We start from the raw sequence: 20,949 nt of genomic DNA on the forward strand, positions 1-20,949 counted from the left end.
TATATTGTGGTCTAAATGAAAGCAACACTAGATCTCAACAATTTCATGCATACATTTTCAGTTCTTCATAATTAAATTCATATTACCTTATTGCTTGGGAGAGTTTATATTAATTATTGCCAATTAAGAATATTCATCACTGCACAGCTTAAAAAATATCGTTTTTTTTTCGTGAAAACTACGTTATTGAGTGTTGCTTCATGGATCGAGTTATTTCTATAACAACCGTAAAGCACTTACAGCAGCATGTTCTCATGCAAAAATGTCACATGTGTAAAAATGTCACTGAGTGATTCCCATTAAAGGGAGAAAAAAGTGAAACCTCAGCTAATCCAAGTTTCTGTAGCTATTCTACGTTTGCTCCTTCTGTGACACTACAACTGTCTATTCGGTATTCTGTTTTAACGACACTCGTTATAGAATGTGTCCTGTTAATGCGTCTAATATGAAAATTGGATGCATGAAGTCAAGTAAAGGTATGAAAAATACCTCTTTAAAGAAACCTCATTAGAAAATAAATCGCAAGGTTTAGATCTGGAGACCAAGACATCGATGGCATATCATTTGACTCAGCATGGCCGATCCAGCGATAGGGTTGACGATCTTCCAGGTACTGATGCACGTTGTTTTGCTATTGTAATGAAGCTCAGCAACTGCAGAATGAAGTCGGGTACCATTTTCTTTCATTGAGTGAAGAACCAGAGCATGTCTCGGTAAATGAAGCAATTAATAGCTTTACTATGAAGAAAATAGGATAACAAAACACGACTGTCTGAGAAAAAGCTGAATTATGGAGAATCACGCTATTATTCAATTATTCCATGTGCAGTCAGTATCCGTATTTCCAAATCGCAAATTATGGCAGTTAACTTCGGCACATACGTGAGAATTGGCTTCATTCTTAAGTCTGTTTGCAAAACCTGTAGCTTATGAAGCCAATCCACACAGAAATCTTTACGCAATGGTTTAATTGAAAGTTTTATAACATCTGAAATGTGTATGTCCGCAACTCAAGCCACATCGTTGTTTGAAGTACATTCATTTCTGACTCGCACAACGTATTAATTTTTTGAGACTTCGTAAAATATTTCACAAACTCTTTCAATCGTTTCGAATCATTCGAAGCATAGCTAGATATTAAAAGGTTGAAATTTATCGAGTTCCTAACTATTACATCTTTTATATCTGCATTTATGGGATATAGCAACTATTCATAAGCTATGACATATTTTGCTAATGTTAAAAGACAAAAGGCAAATTTTAATGCAATGATAAGTGCCAATAGATTATTAATCAAAATTTCCTGGCATGAATTCATATTTGGGGCAACATCTGTGAAAATTTCATATTCATTTAATAGGATTCGTACTAATCAAAATACTTATTTCCATGACGTAAAGGTGGCCCCCTGAGTTGGAAGCGCGTCCAGCTTTTGAATCGTTTTTGGTGGATGTTTTTCTCGAATTACCATTCATAATATTTAGATGTCTGGAACCCCTCTCTTGTTAAGATTATTAAAAAAATTTATGGTTTCAGTAAATGAGTTTTTAAAATTAAAGTAATGCAATAAATGACCATACAATTTGGACATGGATTTGTTAAAGTTCTTTTTCAAAAATTTGATTTCTTTTTTGAACGTATCATGTAGTATAAGAAAAATATCATTTACTTAAGATTGTTATATTTAGCACATTTTCGTGGGTTTAAAATCTGGCGCACTAGCGATAAAGTGAAATGTAATCAACAGCATATGAAAATCTAACTAAAGTTAATAATAATTCATTTAATATTCCGTGCAACAATAAACAATTTTAATAATGACGAGTAACCCTTTCAGCCAATTTCTGTGCCTTGCATCCCTGCGGCGAAAATGAAGAATGTGAAGACATTGAAAGTGATCCAGGATATGTGAAATGCAAGTGCAAGAAAGGATATATTTTCAATGGAGAATATTGTATGGAAGGTAAACCCTGCATTCGTTTGTTTATTTTCTAATATTGGGATTTAGTTTAAGTGAAGCTAAGCTTTAATATTGCAGCTATTTTTTGAAGTTTAATAAGAGCTCCTTTCGAATTGTGTCAAATCTATGCATTTCAATCAAAATGTGTAAAAAAAATTTTTAAAAAAACCCATTAAATTAAAACTAATCCAGATATTAAGAATATAGAAATTGTGAAACTTGGGTAGATAGGTATATCTTAACTTAGGTATTTAACTCTCTCGTTAATGAAAAGCCAAAAACGCACATTCAGAGTAACTACGATGGGCACCCTAGATGCCTGGATATTCCTTTTGGTTAAGATTTGTTAAAAGATTTCCAGAGGAACGTACTTTGCTCATTAAAGACGCTTACTTTTTATTGGTTCGGGAGACAGGAAATTTCCTGAGAACACTCAAAGGATGTTTGAGACTTCAGTTATTTTGTATAACCAACTCTTTAAGACTAAATGGATGCTGAGGAGACGCATCCCCTTAGACGACATAGAATTTGTCTTATCTTTGAAAGAGAAACTTAGACCTTAGAGTATTCAGAGATACCTGAATTTAACAGATTTTAGGGGTGCGAAGATCAAAATAGTACCATTCCTGCATATAGGTATATATTGTGTAAATTTCATGTAATTTTGTGAAAATCTTTGTGTCGTATAAGAAAAGAAATCACTTGGGGAAACTTGGGATTTTTTTCTTTATAAACCTTGAAATCTTCTTAAACATAAATATCATTTTTATGAAATTACATGCACAAATTGTGCATGGCAAACAAAAATTCTTAGCAGCATTCTGTATGAGAAGAGATTTTAAATTATTTTCTGGCCAGTTTCCTAAAAGCTCACTGATTGAATCTTCACTGAAAAATTTGAATTAAATGCATTTTTTATATAAATGAATTTCAAGAATGTTTCGTCCAAACGTTCTAGAGAAATTCAAAAATAAAATGCTTAAATCCACAAGTGTTGGGTTACTTTTGATCAGTTGCTTTAAGCAACATGCATAACTAAAAATCATGCGTAATGTTTTGTAGTAGATCGCAGGACATGGTTGTAAATTTTGACAAGGAGTTATTTCTTGGGCAGTATGTGCTCAATCGGAGAAAATAGTTTCAAAATTTTTATTAGATTTTTTAAGCAAAAGTTAAGTGGAATTTTAATATTTCCTTCAAAACCTCGAAAACATATTTCTGTTCCCTTCTTTCCTTAATAACCTTGGAGCTGAACTATAAATCATCCTGTAAAGTTTTAATTATAGAAAGAAGCAATACAATATTTTTTTTAAAAATAGAGTTCCAGTTTCCATTTTTTAAAAATATCTATTATAACAGCTACATAGCAAAAATTTATTTCCGCTCAAGGTTTTATTTTCATAACGATTAAGTCAGTAATCTTCTTCGAAAACATCTGTACCTCCATATTGTAGATGAAATGCATGGAATACATTGTATAATATTTTGAATTTATGAAATAGGACAATAAAATATTTTTTTTTATTTAGGAAATGTGTGCAGTATTCCAAGCATCTTGAAATGTCAACAAATGTGTGATATTGACACAGAAAGCTGTGCCTGTTATCCAGGATTCACTCTGCAACCGGACAGCAGAACTTGTGGTAAGAATTTTAGAAATGTTATTAAAAGCTTAAGAAATGAAATGAAAATAAGATTTATCTCTCCCAAAATAAAGTGATTCGCATTAGTGTGAGACAATATTTCACTATACAGCAAATAATAATTTAACAAAAATAAACTTCCTAAAAGCTACGCACAATTCATGCAAACAATAATCATTTTAATCATTGATTTCATTTTATAAATTTCTTTAATTCGTTCTAAATAAAAAGTTAATAAAATTATTTATAATTTCTTCCAATTATTATTATGTGAGAACATGATGGTGTTTTGATTTGGGGGTTTTTGGAGCCACAAAATGCAAGGGCAGAAAATTGGCGATTTATCGCTTTTGAGGTATTAATTTTTCAGTTTTTAGAGTCATTAAAAATGATAAAGAAGGTTGTCACTTTTCGCTACCACGAGGCATGAATGTCCGGCATGTACCCGATTCTCCTATCTGCCCAATAAAGGACAGGGTCGTAAGAAGTTATCGCCAGAAGAAGCACAAAGGAGATTAACAAGAAACACCACTGGGAGGTATCGAAAGTTTATATATATATATATATATATATATATATATATATATATATATAAAATTTCTTTTAATTTCCAATCTTTCTAGCCTGTGAAAAAGTTTTAGAGCTTAAATGATTTTGAGATTTAAAAAAAAACCGTTATCTAAATATTGTCTTATGCGAAATCTAATAGTCACTTAAAAGATGAGAAATATGAGTCATGTGATACATATGGTGTTATTTTTCAGTCGTATTGATACCACGTGACTTTAAAAAATATTGTTCACACATGATAACTTGAAATTTGTGATAGCAGATTTCAATTTTTCATTTTTTGATTTTAGAACGCAATTTATATGTTTTGCTTTATTTATATAAGGAGCACAGTTCTTGACGTTATACTCCTTTAAATACATCAGTGACTACTTCGTGACTCGCCTGTGGCTCTCATCTGCTATTCTAAATGTACCAAACCATCTATCTAAACAAATGACATCTTTTCAACTATAATTATAAGATAACAAAGAAAGGATTGTCTAATTAGTTAGTGGTCAGATGAAAGTCGTGGAACGAATGCACTGGATTCCTTTATGTCTTTGTCCTTTTAAAATTTAAAATACTCAAGAAAACTATTATAGAAATACAAGAAAGGGCAATTTACTACGTAACAAACAAGCAGTTGCGCTCTAGTTCCAGTAATTCTTTGTCGATGAATCATACTCCATTCCATTCTTTCAGTTTTCCGTCTCATTTATTTGCTGTTGATTCAGCTTTTGTTCTTCGTTTAATCCACATATTTTAATAATCGACAATGACCATAAATGATTGTTACATAATGCCCATGAAAGCCTAAAAGGGATCTCTCTCCTTTTATATTTATTTTGTGACGTCTGAGGGGAAAAAAACTCTTTCATAAATGTGGTCTCTGTTTGACTTTTCAATTTAGATTCTTTACACGAAAATTATGTGAATTGCATTTCCGAACTTATAATTCGGAAGAAATCATTTATTTTACATCGTATATAAGCGCACAATTTTATTAAGCTATATATTTAATTATCTGGTTTAATATGCAATTTCAGATCAATGAAATTGAATTTATATGATTTCAACAGATTTAAATCTAATTATTTTAGAATCCTATTTCTGATTATGGAAGATTGATAAATATTTAGGATTTTAATACGTGGCCATTTTGAGAATATTGCTTTATTGAAGTCTTTTTCAGTTATATAAATATGATTATTTTTAATTTTTGATACATTTTTATCACTTTTCTCAACCAAGATAAATTTAAATTGCATGATATTTTATAACAACCCTATAAATAAGACTACACGGGGATTACCTGCAAAATGTTTTCATCTTAATAAAAGCAAAAATATTCTGAAATTTCTTTGCATTAATAACATTTAAAAACAATTACCCTTTAGAAAAATATGAGCTAATTAATAATTACTTATTCATAGTACGTGAAAACACCACTGAACTCTGCTCTGTGAATTGTGGCGTTGGAGACTGTGTTGAGATAGGTGGCAACGACACATGCCTGTGTCCCCCGACACATGTTTTTAATGGATCTACCTGTGTCGGTAAGTTTCTTTTAACTAACAAATATTCATACAAATATTTTTAAAAAATGGGAAATGTTATAAATGGAAACTAAATATAAACATGCATAGAAAAATGTCTATTATTAAAATGAAAAAGAATAAAAAAGGAATATTTATAGCGTGTTAAGAAAAGAGTTAAGAATATTTTTAGAGTATTAGTTTCAAGATAATTACTTTTTATCAATGACTGGAAGTGAAATGAAATGGCATAATAGCGATACATTTTCTTTCTGGTGATATTAATTATGATTTATCTATTCTTTCCGAGGAATCTTGTTTCTATTATTTTTTCTCTGTCTGCACACATTTGGTTTGAATTATTAATCTCAATATTTTAATACAATAACAAAAGTTTTTTTTTAAGTATTGATTCATAATTAATTTCTTCTTTTTATCTTCACTGAGTTTCAAAATTATTTGTTATTATTATAAATTTTTTTCACCTTTTCGCAAATTCCTCACAGGATGGCACCTATTATGTGAAATCATAATTTAATCAATTTTATTGACTAATATGAAAATATAATTTTTTATTTAAATTTTTATCATGAAATATGTGCTATTGTGAATACGTTCAATATAAAATGTATACGAAAATCCACTAATCTAAGAAAAATTGAGATGGAGATGGCTTGTAAATCTTCCGCGAAAAGATTATACACCAAATAGAGCAATGATAACAGAGGGGGTGGACAGAGAGCTAAGTGACGGCATTCTTTAAACAGTACACTATTTCGAAGTAAAAGTAAAATAATGTTAAATTATAGACAGACAAAATTTTCAACTTGTAAATGATATTATTATTATTAACATGTATTCCATTCTTTATAGAAATTCTTACTTTAATAAGTACATGAAACATTTCACGCTATTATGCGATAGGAAATACTCATATACCCGACTGCATATTTTCTAAAGCACTTAGTATGTTATTACCGTCAACTCAGATTAAAATATAGGAAATAATAGCCATAATTATAGGAAATAATAGCCATAAACTCAAAACTTTTTTTTTGAAAAAAAATGATTTCAAATCATTAGTGATCAGTTTGTTTCATCAGTGGAGCAACCTATATTTGTCAATAATAGAAAAATCTTTGCAAGAATTTAGATATTTTTAATATTTCCATTGAAAAGATTGTCTGATGTGTGAAATTGTAACAATATGGTTTTTATAACATCATAATCTCTATTCTTCTGTACGACACGATCCTACGATCTACAAATCCGATTTTGAAGAATGATCTTGGTTTCCTGAAAAAAATTTGTTGAGTTGCTTTTAAGCCTCTTCCTCGAATTTTGAATTTTTGTCTTTCTTCTTGAATTCTTTAAAGAGCAGAATAGGTGACAGTCAGATAGCAAAAGATCGGGAGAATAGGATGCATTTTATATGCTTCTGTTCAACTCTTGAAATTTTCTCAGTGTCTGTTGCTCAATGTCTGGTTTGACGTCGCCGTAGATGAATATCATAGATCTTTCGTTTACTAGAGCCCAAAGGGTTTCTCCCCAATTTAATGAATTGTTCATAGTACTTTCTTGACACGGCCGTTTTGCTTAGTCGGAAGAGCTCAAAGTGAATATATCCGATAAACGACAACATGGCCAAGAACACAACAAAAATTGGAGAACAATCGTTACATGAAATCTCTTCTCTTCACTTGTTATCAAGCATTACAGACACTGCTCTCTAATGGAGAGTTCAAGGAGAGAAACGGTTGATGTAAAGAGAAAGAGAGTGATGCGGCATTCAGGTATCAAACATGGAAATGTGTACAAACCTTTTTAAGTAGTCAAATTATCAGTATTCAATGTTTCCAAGTTCTACTTCATTGTTATTGCAGAGTTTTCTTCCATTAAAGCATCTACAATACCATAATAAATGTCATAACGCCATCCTGATCTTGGCTAATCTCACAGTATAAAAATCACAGTTCCGAAATCAAGAAAAACTGTTTTTTACAACCCGCAGAGCAAAAGCATAGTATAAATAAGCAACCGAAATTCTTCATGTGTAGTTGAATTGAACCTTTCATTTATCATTAAAATTTAACATAACTCAAAAATTATCTTATTTTATCAATATTCGACGCTCAGAAATACTTTTATCTGTCTTTAAAGTACAAACAATCCTTTGCATTTTCCAATAATATGCATTCTGGAATCTCTTTTGAAAATCGGGTATCAACTTTGGCGATGAACCAATTTATTATATAGGCATTATTTTGAAAATATATATAATGTCATAATTACTTATATTAAGATTCCATATCATTTCAAGCGAAATGTATCGCTGAATTTCCATTCAGACTTAATTTACATTTAAATTCATGTTTGTCCAAATTTCTGATGTATTAAACGTTAAAAATCGAAAATAATAAAAAATAAACGAGGATTATTAATATTTATTATTATATCATTATAATAATTTCCTTTATTTATAGATCTATGTACCGCAAATCAAATTCCAGAAGGACTGTGTCCCGGTAACGCCTGTGTGGTAGATAAAAAATTGGTGTTTAAATGCAAATGTGTCGGAAAATATACCTATGATGACACTGGATTCACTTGCAGAAGTAATTAATCAGATTTTTTTCTTTCGTTTTACTAGCTTAAATTGGTGCTAAATGGCAATGCACATAAATTCAACTATATAATTAGCAGAGGTTAGAGTAAAAATAATCAATTGATTTATCCAATTGATCGATAATTATTACTTATTTTTATTACTAGCATTGATTATTATTAATAGTAACCAAGATTCTTATTAATATTTCAAATTTTCCTATCGATACATATTTTCCAATCAATGCGTACTTCCTATCAATATATTATATGCACTTTCTATCAGTACCTACTTTCCTATCAATATATACGTTCCAATCAATACGTACTTCCTATCAATATATACTATTCCTATATAAACTTCCTATCAATGCAAATTTGTATGTGTTGATGAGGGGTGTGCTATATTTATTTTATCTAGCTTTTTTTTCTTTTTTGATATATCGAAATTAAGGATAAACAGTCATAATTCCGAAAACGGTTTTCTTTGACTTGATAAGACTTAAGCGTGAAATATCATCCATCTCTTGAGGTCGAAGTTTTTGAATGATTGCAATATTTTCTTGCTCAATATTTCATTACTGGGAAAGTAAAATTCGATGTTAATTCATACATTTTCATTTTGTTTCAGAAAAATTTATGTGCACTGAAGGAGCAGGCAAAGAAATTTGTAAAAAGAGAAACGCTATCTGCATGGAAGATTTTGATCATCCTGATGGTTTCTTGTGTGAGTGTGGGAAAGGGTTAGGCATGGATACAGATGGAACATGTAAAAGTAAGTCTGAGAATTTATCAAAATAATTCAAAATATTTCAGAATTGTTTACAAATTAATTATTAATATTTGTAGTTTTTTTTCTACACAATATCTGTTATCTTTTTTTTATCTATAGCAGCTGTACACCGCAATATTTATGTGAAGTTACAAATTTCGCCATAAAGCCGTTTACTTATGCGTTCCTTTGATTAGAAATCTGTGCACTTGATATTAAAACCGATATTTAAATATGTATAAAATATTTTACTAGTTATTATTATATAGATAAAACAATATATTTCAGTAATTAAATTTACTTATAAATAAAATATCTGATTATAACTTTTAAACATTTTTCAGCAAAAGAATATAAAGGAGAAATATGCTAGTATGTTTTAAATATATCAGATGTGTTAAATTTGTATTTCCTAGTTGATTTTAATTATTTTTCAACAAAATATCAATTATATGCTCAAATGTTGTAAATATTACAATTAATTTGACTTCGAAGAACTCTATTGATTTCATTTTCGTTGGTAAAAAAAAGCTTTAATAAATATAAAAAAATGAACGGACATATGACTCAAAATGAGTTCTGTTGAAAATGTGTGAGTGACAATAGGAGCCGCGATCCTTTTATTTTGCAATGATTTGTAGCCCCGACTTAAAATGCGTTCTCCAGCATGAAGCATTGTTTGCACAAGTTGTGCATATTTACTTGTAATTAATTTATGACTTAAATTTCTCTCATCAAGTTTCCAAAATGTATTAACGGTCCAGTATGAATTTCTCATTCTATATTGGTATTTTATTTTAAATAACTGAAGTGAACTAAGAAGAAGACTTAAGAAGCTTCAAAATCTGCATTTTCATACGTATTGTATATGCTTGAGGTATTTAGAAAGTTTAGAGCAATATATATTCTTTTAAGGATATTGAATAATGGAGGGCATCCTTAGAGAAACTTGCTTCGATAAAGCATTTTTACATTAATAATTTAAATATTTTTATATATATATATATATATATATATATATATATATATATATATATATATATATATATATATATAATATATGTGTGTGTGTATACAGTTGTATTTGATAAAGGTTATATAAGTTATAATAAAAGTCATATATAGATCTTTACGTAAAATGCAACGATTTGCATGCAAAATAATTATACTGCTTCAGTTAAGTTTTTCTTTATTGCAAACATTTGCTGACATGCATTTATTTTAATAAGTTATGTTGAAAGAATGCTGAATTATTGTCGAGATTAAATTAACTACTTCAAAATATTTTCTCATTTTGATATTGCTTGAATTATCGCACTCGAAAGACTCAGAAATGTTAATAATGAACTTTTTTATATATTATTCCATAGGAAAATGTGACCTGGATTCTCAAAAAAAAGAGTGCAGTCGAAAAGGAGCTATTTGCGATATGGACGGATATGAAGCTCTTTGTAGATGTCCTCCATTATTGACGCTCGGCCCGGATGGTCGATGCTCAGACTTAGGTATATGCTTTACATTTTTTTTTTTTTTTTCATATTCGTGCAAAACATTACATGCTTTTATATCCATAATTTGATTTATTACTAACACTTATATTAATAATTATCCACAGCAGAGTGGTAATTGAGCAGAATTTCGAACCTGCGTATTCTTGTTTAATATAAGTTTTTTGTTCGAAGCTGTTTTTAACAAGATAACAACATTTTTAATTTGACTTTGCTGTTCTTAACAAGAACTTTAAGGTTGATTTTAAAAAAAAGGAGATTCCCTCACTTTTTTCATTCGTACCATAAAAAATGGATGTATTAAAAATTTCTTCAAAAATCAGAAGACACTCATTTCAGTTTCAAAATGTATTATTTTCACAATAATTGATACATATTGCATGCACCCTTAACTGATAAATAGTTTCTAAACTTTCATCTTTTAATTATCTAAACTGGATGTAAAGATTCAATCTTATTTTCTAGTGAACGCATCCTACAATGGGGAACTTCTTCTTTCCCTTGAAAGATATTCGACAAAGAAACTGTTGTCACCTGCTTCCCATGCCGGAACTCAAGATGGCTCCATCGACATGAATGCAATCCGTCAGGACCTCAGAGCATCAGTGAGTAAATATAAGCACTATCACGACTTGTGAAAAAACACCTCTTATCTCATCCGAATAACATTACTTCTGATTTCAATAAATGAAAGCAATGTAGAAGCGATCGATAATTAAAAAGATTTAGTAATAATCACACATGCGTAATCTAAACAAAGAGGTTTAACTGCTGATTTTTAATGTTGTAGAAATGGCTGAAAAATGTTAGACATCATCCTATTGTGTGCTGGTGTGTCTATATGCCTAATAGACAGTCAATAAATTATACAGAATTTTGAGAGATAAATAAAACTTTCTTTTATATTTTTGTCAATCGTATGTGCGAGATTATTTTATGACTACATCTGCAGTTCCGTGTCAGATATTGGCATCATTTAGGAGTTCAAAATGCACATTTGCACGATAGATTCAGTCAAAATGCTAGATTCGTGAAAAATTAACATCTTTTTAACTATTATTCGCTAATGCCATGCAAGACAATTGCACCCTTACTCAAAGCCAATAATTTTCTTCTCGGGGAGGGGTACGTGAGAGTATGCGGGATAGTTTTTCTTAAACCACCAACACTATTTTTCTTATATTATTTTTATGTCCAGCTCGCTTTTATCATTTACGTGTGTTTCTTTAAAACTTGCATTATAACATGATATATATATATATATATATATATATATATATATATTGTACAAGTAGTTTACAGCTGTAGAAAAAGAACAGTAAAGTGCATTCCATATTTAACTTAAATTATGAATTTATTGTCTAATCCTCACTAGAATGGGAACTAAGAATTCTTAAGCCAACCCGACCTACCCGCAGGCCTATAATTAAATTGAATGACCAGAACGTCATTCAAGATAGACAGGAATTAGGGATGGCTCCTGCGGGCATTTCTAATCAAGGTACAACCCCCCCCTCCCCCTCCCGTAAGAGGCATGTTTCTTATCAGCTGGAGATGACTCGACACCACATCGCTACCACCAAGATGAGGAGAACAAACCAACATGCTGGAATTTTGAAGTGCCCACGGAGAAACAGAAATAAGAGATAGTTTTTGAAATACATATTCAAGGATTTAAATAACTAAATAAACAATTTCTGCATAAAATTTTGTGAAAAATTATACGTGCAGTTTGCTTAAATTTAAAAGCTTAATTAAGAAAAAAAAACCGATAAAAGACGTGAACGTATTCGTCTTTCAGTTATTTGCTATATGTAGATTTTTTTTTTCAGATGCATGTATTGTATGGAAAGAAATATCAGTTTGCAGACGTGTGGAATTGCAGGTAAATGTTTTTTTTATTTTTAATTGATTTTTACATATGAGTACAGAAATACAGAACTAATTTTAAACATAGTGAAATCTTTCATAATTTGATAAGAATGTATTCCTTTCTTTTTCTTGTTGACACACCACTGCTTTACTTTAAAAAAATATCTTGACGACGAATTTTTATGGATATTTGTTATTCTTCACTTGAACTTTTTTTCTAATATTTGTTAAAATTAATTTTTACTAAAAAATTCGAAATTTTTAATTATTTTCTTATAGGCTATTGGTTATTCTTAAAGTAAATAATCTACGTCTCTAGCTAGCTTATTTGTTCATAGCGCTCTTGATTTCAGAGAGAACGATTTATCCTACTTCGCAAATATCTTAGTCAAATTTTGCTAGAGAAAGCGTAGAATGATTTTTCCAATTTTTTTTCCCTCAAAACCTTATGATTTTTATTGTTAAAAAATGTCTTCTTTAAATTAAAGAACTGTTTTCTGCAAGTATTGCCAGATTTATTATAACTATTAAAATTTATTATAACTTTATTTTATTAAAAAGATTAATGGATTCAGGACACATTTGGCATTTCAAGTAAGCAAATTAAACGGTAAAAATGCTCGAAGCTGGTTAAATCCTGCTCGCTCTGTGTAGTGGAGATGCTTTAGAAATATTTAATAACAACAATTTCGTAGTTGGTAAATCTCCTTAAGAATACTAACTACCAAATGTGTATATTTTTCTTATACTTAATACCACTATTTTGTGGAATCAAATTTTATCGCCCGCTTTATTTTTGATTCAGATTTTATGTTTTTTGTCTTATTCCCAGTCAGTGAAATTTCTAACAAATTTAAAAATCCTTGGGAAGATTAAGAAATTAGCCATTATACAAAGAATGTAAAGAGATGCCATTTTACAATTAGAATTTTAAGATGGAAGCAGTAAATGCTTTACATATTTTGAAATTTTTGTACAAAATTATTTCTTTTTGACAACGTTATCTTTGTTATTTTCTCTATCCTGTAGAAAATTCACGTGGCTTGGTGGTAAGAATTTGAGACCGTTGTATTTTAGTCGCAAAACCAAGTTTCACTAAATAACAGCGATTGTAGAGAAACAGGGTCTTATTAAATCCGTAGGGGCCAAATATCCTCTCGCTGATGTGGAGCGACAGGGAATGCTGATGCAGTTGAGGGTTTCATCGTTTGGCCAAGATTAAAAATTACATGATGTGTTTCGAAATGCTCCCAAGTTATTTAAACATGACATGCGTTTAAATAAATTGAATTGGCTTATAAAATTTCAGAGATTATAGATGAGACGAAATAAAACACCAGGACTAAAAATGACATCACATTATATTTCCTTCGGATTATCTCTTAATGGAGATGAGATCCAAATTGCCTGTTATAATGAAATCTGCTGCAAATTTCTACAAGCTGCTTATTGATAATAATCTACTTAAAGAATTAGCTCACATTTTTGCAAGAATTTTATTCTGAATACAAGATAAGAAAGAAATGTAAGAATTTTGTTAAATAAAAATATCTTTCTTTCTAGTATTCGAAAAGGGTCAAGATTCTTTTAAAAGAGAAAATATATCATTGTTTTTTTCTTAGAATCATCTGTACTGTAGAATTATTGTTGCTATTTTATATAATGAGAGTAATGTGTTTACTGCATTATATGAAGACTTAATTAACAGCTGTTAAAATAAACGTCAAATTCACCAACTGCTGCGCACTTAAGATGTAAATCATAGGATTTATCCAAAAGTTCATTATATGATGCTTGTGAACACATAGTAATTGCGTAGTTTTATCTATTGCGTTAATGAAACCAAAACTGATCATTCGAATTGACAACATTTTCTGGAGAAATATTTTCAAAAGTTGAGAAAAATTACATACACACACACACAAAAAAGCATTTTACAGCATATAAAGAATTTTTGTTGAACTTTTTCATTCAGTAATAACATCTTTCTTCACAGCATTGTGAATAAGAAACTGAAATGCCTAATAGAATTGAGGTTCCAGTCGGATCCACATGATCAGGTGAAATTGATATTCGATTCGAATTCTTGCTTGTCCGTTGATAAAGATACCTGCTTCATACCACCAAAGTTGTTGATTGACAAGGACAGCCAGAAAACAGGTACAGTGCCTATCTGGAGTTTCTTTCGTGAATAAAAAATAAATGCTTATTGTTTTTAATTAGCTATGCTAATGCCTTGAGTACAAATATCTTACTGATTTACACGAAGACTTAATTTGACATGCGATAAAAAAAATAATAATTCGCTTTTGGGGAAAATGCTCATCGTTTTCTATGAAACAACATTATCTGAGCAATTATCATGATAAGATTATAAATTATGCAAGTTTAAAAGGTGAAATTAATTTCCGTTCATTTAAGTTTAATAATTACGAGTTCAAAGAGCTTCAAAAAAATTCTCTTTTATATTCTTCCGAGATGTATATTAAATATATCTGTGCTTTAAAAGTAAAATGTAACAAGAAGGAGTCGATGAATTTTCGGACTGCCATCTATTATATTTAGTAGGCACTAGAAGATGCGTTTTGCTATAAAAGCTGCTGCTTTCTCAAAAGGAAAAGATGTTTAACTTAAAGAATCTCACCACTTGACTTTTATTCTTGATGAAAATTTAAATCAACTTCTAAAATATTTTTTATTTGATAGTTTTCTTTGTAAAGAAAGCCACATCTAATAATTTAATAATTTAAAAGAATTTCGTCGAACACAATTAAACAAATTTTTGCTTTATTAATGTAGGTATTTTGCATCGAAATATAAGAAAAAATTATTTATGACAAATCTCAGCAATGTTACTTTAACACCAACAAGGTCTGTAATGCAAATAACCTCGTGCGCGTTCTGATATTTATTAAAACATTGAAATTCCTGAAAGATCTTAAATAATGCAAGATGCTCTACAATATAGCTGAGATATTTCGCGATATTGTAAAGCATTCAAGATATTGAACAATATTGTAAAAATGTCTTGTATTATTATTATTATTATTTGGGTAATAAGGGTAATTCTTTAATCAATAACAATTTTCAGTAAAACTTTCAGGAAACTACAAAATGAGTCGTGTAATTGGTATAATTTGTATCAGTTCCAGGTAATTTCAGGGATCTTCTTTTTTTTTTTTAAATCTTGATATAGCGATCATTAAACGATTTTCTTTTAATACATCTTCATATTCTGTGATGTAAAGTTGCTCGAATGGCATCAGCTTATTTTGCAATGACGATAACAATGAAATTTCTATATTTTATTTTTACAACTGAACTAAGATAGTGATTAAATAACGTTATTTTAGAGTAGTGTTTTGAAGTGTCTCTGCTAATTAGGATTCTTAGTAATTATAAAAATGGCCGAGTCATAAAGAAGTTTAAAATGAACAAAATACTTTTGACTCTCCTATAATTTTTGTTTTGTTTTATTGGCATTTTAGGTACTTTAGCAGAAACAGATCCATGCTTGGAAATCATAAGTAAAGATTATTGTGGACGTGACACTGAATGCAAAAGGAAGCAGGGCCTTAGTTTTGAATGCGCATGCTCGGAAGGATTAGAGTCTTTTAGCTTCTATAAACCTTTAAGCGATCCTAACACTCTCATCCATCACTGCCAAGGTGAGTAACAAAGCCGATTTGCCCTTTATATTTCCTTCCTTGTGGAACAAAATTAACAGCCTTAATTTTTCAAACATTATAACAAAAAGGAAAGAAAGAGAGAAATTGAACTTTTCTTGATTAATAACGAATTGACAGGACATATTTTTCGCAACTGATCATGAATGAATTGGCTCAATTTCATACCTGATGTGAAAAATAAAATAGTTGTTACTGATTACGAAAAATCAGTTAATTCTTTCTGTAAAAAGTTTTTTTTTTTAAAAAAAATGAGGTAAATAGTGTAAGTTGTTCAGTGAAGATTTTATATTTACCAGCCAGATGTTTAAAAACGTACAATTCAGATTTTCCACTGCACCAATAGAATTTTATGTTTCTTAAACGTGTTAAACTAAGGACCTTATCCCTGAATCTGATAGAAAATAGTCATTAATAATTGTTACATTCATTCGGTGGAAAAAACATTCATTCTTTTATTTATCACAATTACATTTCACGTATTTTCACCAAATTTTGTACATACAATTAGATACTTTCATAGCTTTATTAGTAGTTGAAAAGTGTTATTCCATGTTGAACAACATATAGTCATGAACCTCAGTCGAGCGGCACTCATTCGCAAGTTCTTGTTTATTTCTCGTTCTCCTGTTACATCCGGCATGTCGCTGTGGTCTGGTGGTACAATCTCGACTTCAAAACCAAAGGGTTCCAGATTCGAAACTTGATTGCACCGAAGAACCACGGTGTAAGCAGATCTGGTGCACGTTAAGTGCAATGGGGCCAAATGTCTTTCCGCTGGTGTGGTGCACATGTATGGAGAGTTAGGTACTAGTTGACGTATCGTTCTCGTTATCTGCTTGAGAATCAAAGTTTCTATGTCTGTTCCAAAATAGCCCAAGGGTCGCTTTAAAACTTTACGTTAATATAATTAAATTATGCTGTTACAGATAATATACGACTTCCTTTAAAGTATGAATATTCTTTTCTGTTATTGCTTTTGAGAGTTGCAAGGCAAGATCGGAACAAAAGCCACTATCAAATGATCAATGAGTCTCTTGTGCAAACCTCCGCTGCGTCGAATTTGTATTTACAGGTATGAGCATTTTTATCAGGTGTCAGATTCTTCAAGAACATTGCTTTTGTTCTTCTTTCAAAAAAGGAATCATAGTATAGTTGTCAACAAAGTATTTCTTGCACAAATTTATTATTGCTTGCACAACAAGAGATTCCATCAGAACGGTTTTATTTTATGATTCAAAACGTCTTCTTATTTCCATGATGATTACAGCATTTGCATAATCCAAAGTGTTGAATAAGTAAATTCCCTCTTAGAAGTGAGTAAGTTCAAAATGCTTTCATACTGTCTTCTTTCTTCTGTCTTCTTCTTCAGATTGCACCTACCGTTGGTTAGGGCTCTTAAAGTGATGTCTTAATAGTGGACAAAAAAAATCTTCTTCCACAATACTATGAAGAATGAAATATTTTGTGTAAGAATTCGATGCATATATCTCCTTAAAATAAAAAATGTGTTTATATCTATGTAAAATTATGTTCACAGTCTAGAGATTACTGACATTTGCTTTGAGTATTGTCAAACGATTATCCTTAAAAAAGGGTTTTGTTTCGTTAGTTTATTCGATCATGGTGATTTTCTGTGAAATAATTAGAATATTATATTGTTTTTATATAATTGCTTGTTAAAATTTCCTCTTTTTATTATACATAATATAAATATTTGTTAATTTCTATTAATTTGATTAATTAATTAAAACCTATAAATAAATACTAGGAAATCACAAAGTATTTTAACATGATTAGGAAATAATAAGTATATTGCAGGTCACGTTTTATACTAATTTTTAATAAACGGAAGTTTTATATAAGTAATGATTTATGTATGTAATTACAGATATCGACGAGTGCAAGCAGAAGACGGCCTGCCCAAACACGACCACTTGCTTCAATGTATACAAAAGCTACCAGTGTATGTGCCTAAAAGGTTTTAAACCCCCGGCAGAAAATTCTGATCTCAAACGAAGTGGATGCATTGGTAAGAGCCACCTGTAATATGTCTAGATTTCAGTTTTATACATTTTAAGTAAAAATCTCATTTATAATGATTGGACCAATTAACTTAATTTATTTTTATTGTGAAATTAAAATGAATAAGAACTGAAATCGTCATTCTTTCCCCTTCAGATATTTGTAATCCAAATCCTTGCAAGCATGGAAAATGCGAAATAATCGGAGATGTTTACGGTTGCAAGTAAGGAAAATTGATAAATTTACTATTTATATACATGTATATATAAATATTTATCCTGAAGTGAACGAGCCACGTTAAGAAAAGGAATCGAACATTTCCACCGAATGAGAATCAAAATTATTATCAGTATTTCAAATAGAGTTTGCAAGATTTAAATAAGTGTTACAAATAAAATGTTAAAAATCTCTTAATAATTATCCTCATCACTTCATCTGAGTAAATGCTACGGTAACCGTAACCCTATTTATTTATATATTAATCAAATTCAAATATTTTCTTATATGAGAGTTTAGAAAAGTGATAATTGAGAAAGAAATTGAAATATAAACCAGAAATAGAATAAAAATCATTTACTATTTCATTCAACAATTTTCGTTTGCGCGTAGTTCGCTTCGAAATTTGTGATTTCTCAACTTTAAATGTAAAATGTATTATACTGATTGTTATTATTTAAAATTGCAAAAAGAAAAAGAAAAAATTTATCAATTCACTATAAATATACTTTTGCAACACACTGAATAAAAATTAATGAAATCAATTTAGTAGAATTTATTTTATTTCGTCATTAAAAGATGTACAATCCTTAAAAAACTTTCCCTATAAGATTTTGCAGTGTCTAATGTCTTTAGATTTATAACTGGAAATCAGGATTACCACATTTCACGTCCAGATCCAAATGATACCATTTATAATCGTATCTGTTATTTCTTAGAAGTTGTTCTGGTGGAATTTCTATGTGATTGCAAAGTTAGCATTATTATTAGAAACATTACTTATGTATAACCCATTTATTATAACTGAATGTTGACAAATGGGAATAACTGACTGGTAGTGGAACGAATAATTCAACTAAATTTTACTATAAAAATGCTATAAAGTGCGGTTTAATAAGTTTCGCTTCTTTCAGATGTGATACTGACTACACTGGATTTGATTGCAATGAAGTGCTCTACAATACAGCCGGTAATTCTGCAAATTCAGGCATTATAAAAACTTTTTTTTCTTCTTACAAGCCTAAAATCTACATAAATAACTAATTTTAATTATTTCAGGGAAAGAAGGAATGAAAACAGCTTTGATAATTTTATCAGTTTTGGTCGTTCCATTGATACTACTATCGGTGTATATGATGTATCAATACAGAATGTAAGTATGAAAAGGAATTCTTCAAACACCCTTACATATTTCATTTTTATCTCATATTCAAATTTTACTATATCGTTCCTTTTTTTGAGACTTGAGTTTCGAATGAATGCATTGCAATGATCTAATAAAAACAAACAAACTATTTTTAAAAAAACTAAAATAATGATTAAAGAATGTAGTTAAAAGTAAGAATAAAAATGGAATCGAACAGAGAAAATGGCAACGGGCAGCAATGGAAAAACACTGACACACAACTGCTTTTGAATTATTCTGATTGTGATTAAAGAGACACTCTTTCAAGGGAAGCATCTCCTCCATGATGGTTAAACAATGACATTAGATGCTGGGTCGGGTTAGATTAAGCCTTCGAGGTGCCCTTACGCAGTACAATTTTTGGGCCCTATTTTTTCACAAAGTTCCAAAACCAAAATATTTAAAATTTATTTTACCAAAAATATTCCAATTAAATTTATATTATATATTTTGTATATAGTATAAATTCCCAAAACTGTCCTGGAAGACCTTCTTTTTTTGAGAAAATTAGATTTTATAGATTTAATCGATTTGTATGTGCTTAAAGTCTTGTAGGAATGTACAAATAAAGTTACAAATCATAGAAAAACGCCATTATTACTTTTTTGAAAACAATATATCTATTTTAAATTCTTTTTAAATCTCTTTGCAGCCTCAAGAAAAGATCTTTCAAATCTAACTACTTCGATGATCAGAGCTCAACAATTAATCTTGTAAGTATGAAAATTCGCTCATTCGACCAACATTCCAATACCCTTTTAAACATCGGCTTATTTCCTTAAATATATTTTTTAGGCGGAATGACAGAAAAAAAGATCTTTATTTTATTAAAATGAAATAAACAATCCATTACTCAATGATGCAAGGCAATATTGAAATTTCTTTGAGAGTGTGTTTAAGATAATTCTTTTATTTTAGCCAAAGATAAAATGAAGTATATCGTTCATTACATTAAATTAATATATGCTAACTCCGCTTTCTTTGGATATATTATCTGTAAATAATCAACATATTGATGGTAATTATACAATATGAATAATAAATATAATTTTCCTTTTTTTTTCTAAAGATAAGATTTCGTAGCAGGTTTGTAAATAAAATCATAATAAGAGTTTTTTTTAAATATTTTTGAAGAGAATGAAAAACTACACGAAATTTGAAATAGTTTAATTTAAAAAAAAAATTTTTGTAATTTTGTAGAAAATCTTTTTTTTTTCCAATTTTTTTTAAATTCCTTTAAAACCTATATTTTTTAGGATATTACAAATAGTTCATTGAAATATTTGTATATACATTCAAAATAAATATAATGTTAGCCTGAAATATTTAGGCATTAACTATATGTAAATGTAGATTTGTAATTTTTTGCATATAATAAATATGTGTAAAT

General features: G+C 29.5%; 1 protein-coding gene across 5 annotated transcripts in view; it reads left to right on the top strand.

Moving 5' to 3' along the window:
- LOC129975610 (neurogenic locus notch homolog protein 1-like) overlaps window positions 1-20,949 on the top strand; it is an 85,196-nt gene that overhangs the window by 58,920 nt on the left and 5,327 nt on the right. For all 5 annotated transcript variants that reach the window (XM_056088681.1, XM_056088683.1, XM_056088684.1 and 2 more), the window contains 15 exons: window positions 1,838-1,963; window positions 3,490-3,603; window positions 5,589-5,711; window positions 8,174-8,305; window positions 8,926-9,069; window positions 10,437-10,571; window positions 11,040-11,179; window positions 12,407-12,459; window positions 14,443-14,606; window positions 15,935-16,114; window positions 18,024-18,164; window positions 18,314-18,380; window positions 19,288-19,343; window positions 19,433-19,526; window positions 20,212-20,272. In XM_056088681.1, coding sequence (XP_055944656.1) covers window positions 1,838-1,963; window positions 3,490-3,603; window positions 5,589-5,711; window positions 8,174-8,305; window positions 8,926-9,069; window positions 10,437-10,571; window positions 11,040-11,179; window positions 12,407-12,459; window positions 14,443-14,606; window positions 15,935-16,114; window positions 18,024-18,164; window positions 18,314-18,380; window positions 19,288-19,343; window positions 19,433-19,526; window positions 20,212-20,272 — 1,730 coding nt within the window. The remainder of the gene's footprint in view (window positions 1-1,837; window positions 1,964-3,489; window positions 3,604-5,588; window positions 5,712-8,173; window positions 8,306-8,925; window positions 9,070-10,436; window positions 10,572-11,039; window positions 11,180-12,406; window positions 12,460-14,442; window positions 14,607-15,934; window positions 16,115-18,023; window positions 18,165-18,313; window positions 18,381-19,287; window positions 19,344-19,432; window positions 19,527-20,211; window positions 20,273-20,949) is intronic.

This window comes from Argiope bruennichi, chromosome 7 (assembly GCF_947563725.1).
Source record: "Argiope bruennichi chromosome 7, qqArgBrue1.1, whole genome shotgun sequence".
Classification (NCBI taxonomy): domain Eukaryota; kingdom Metazoa; phylum Arthropoda; class Arachnida; order Araneae; family Araneidae; genus Argiope; species Argiope bruennichi.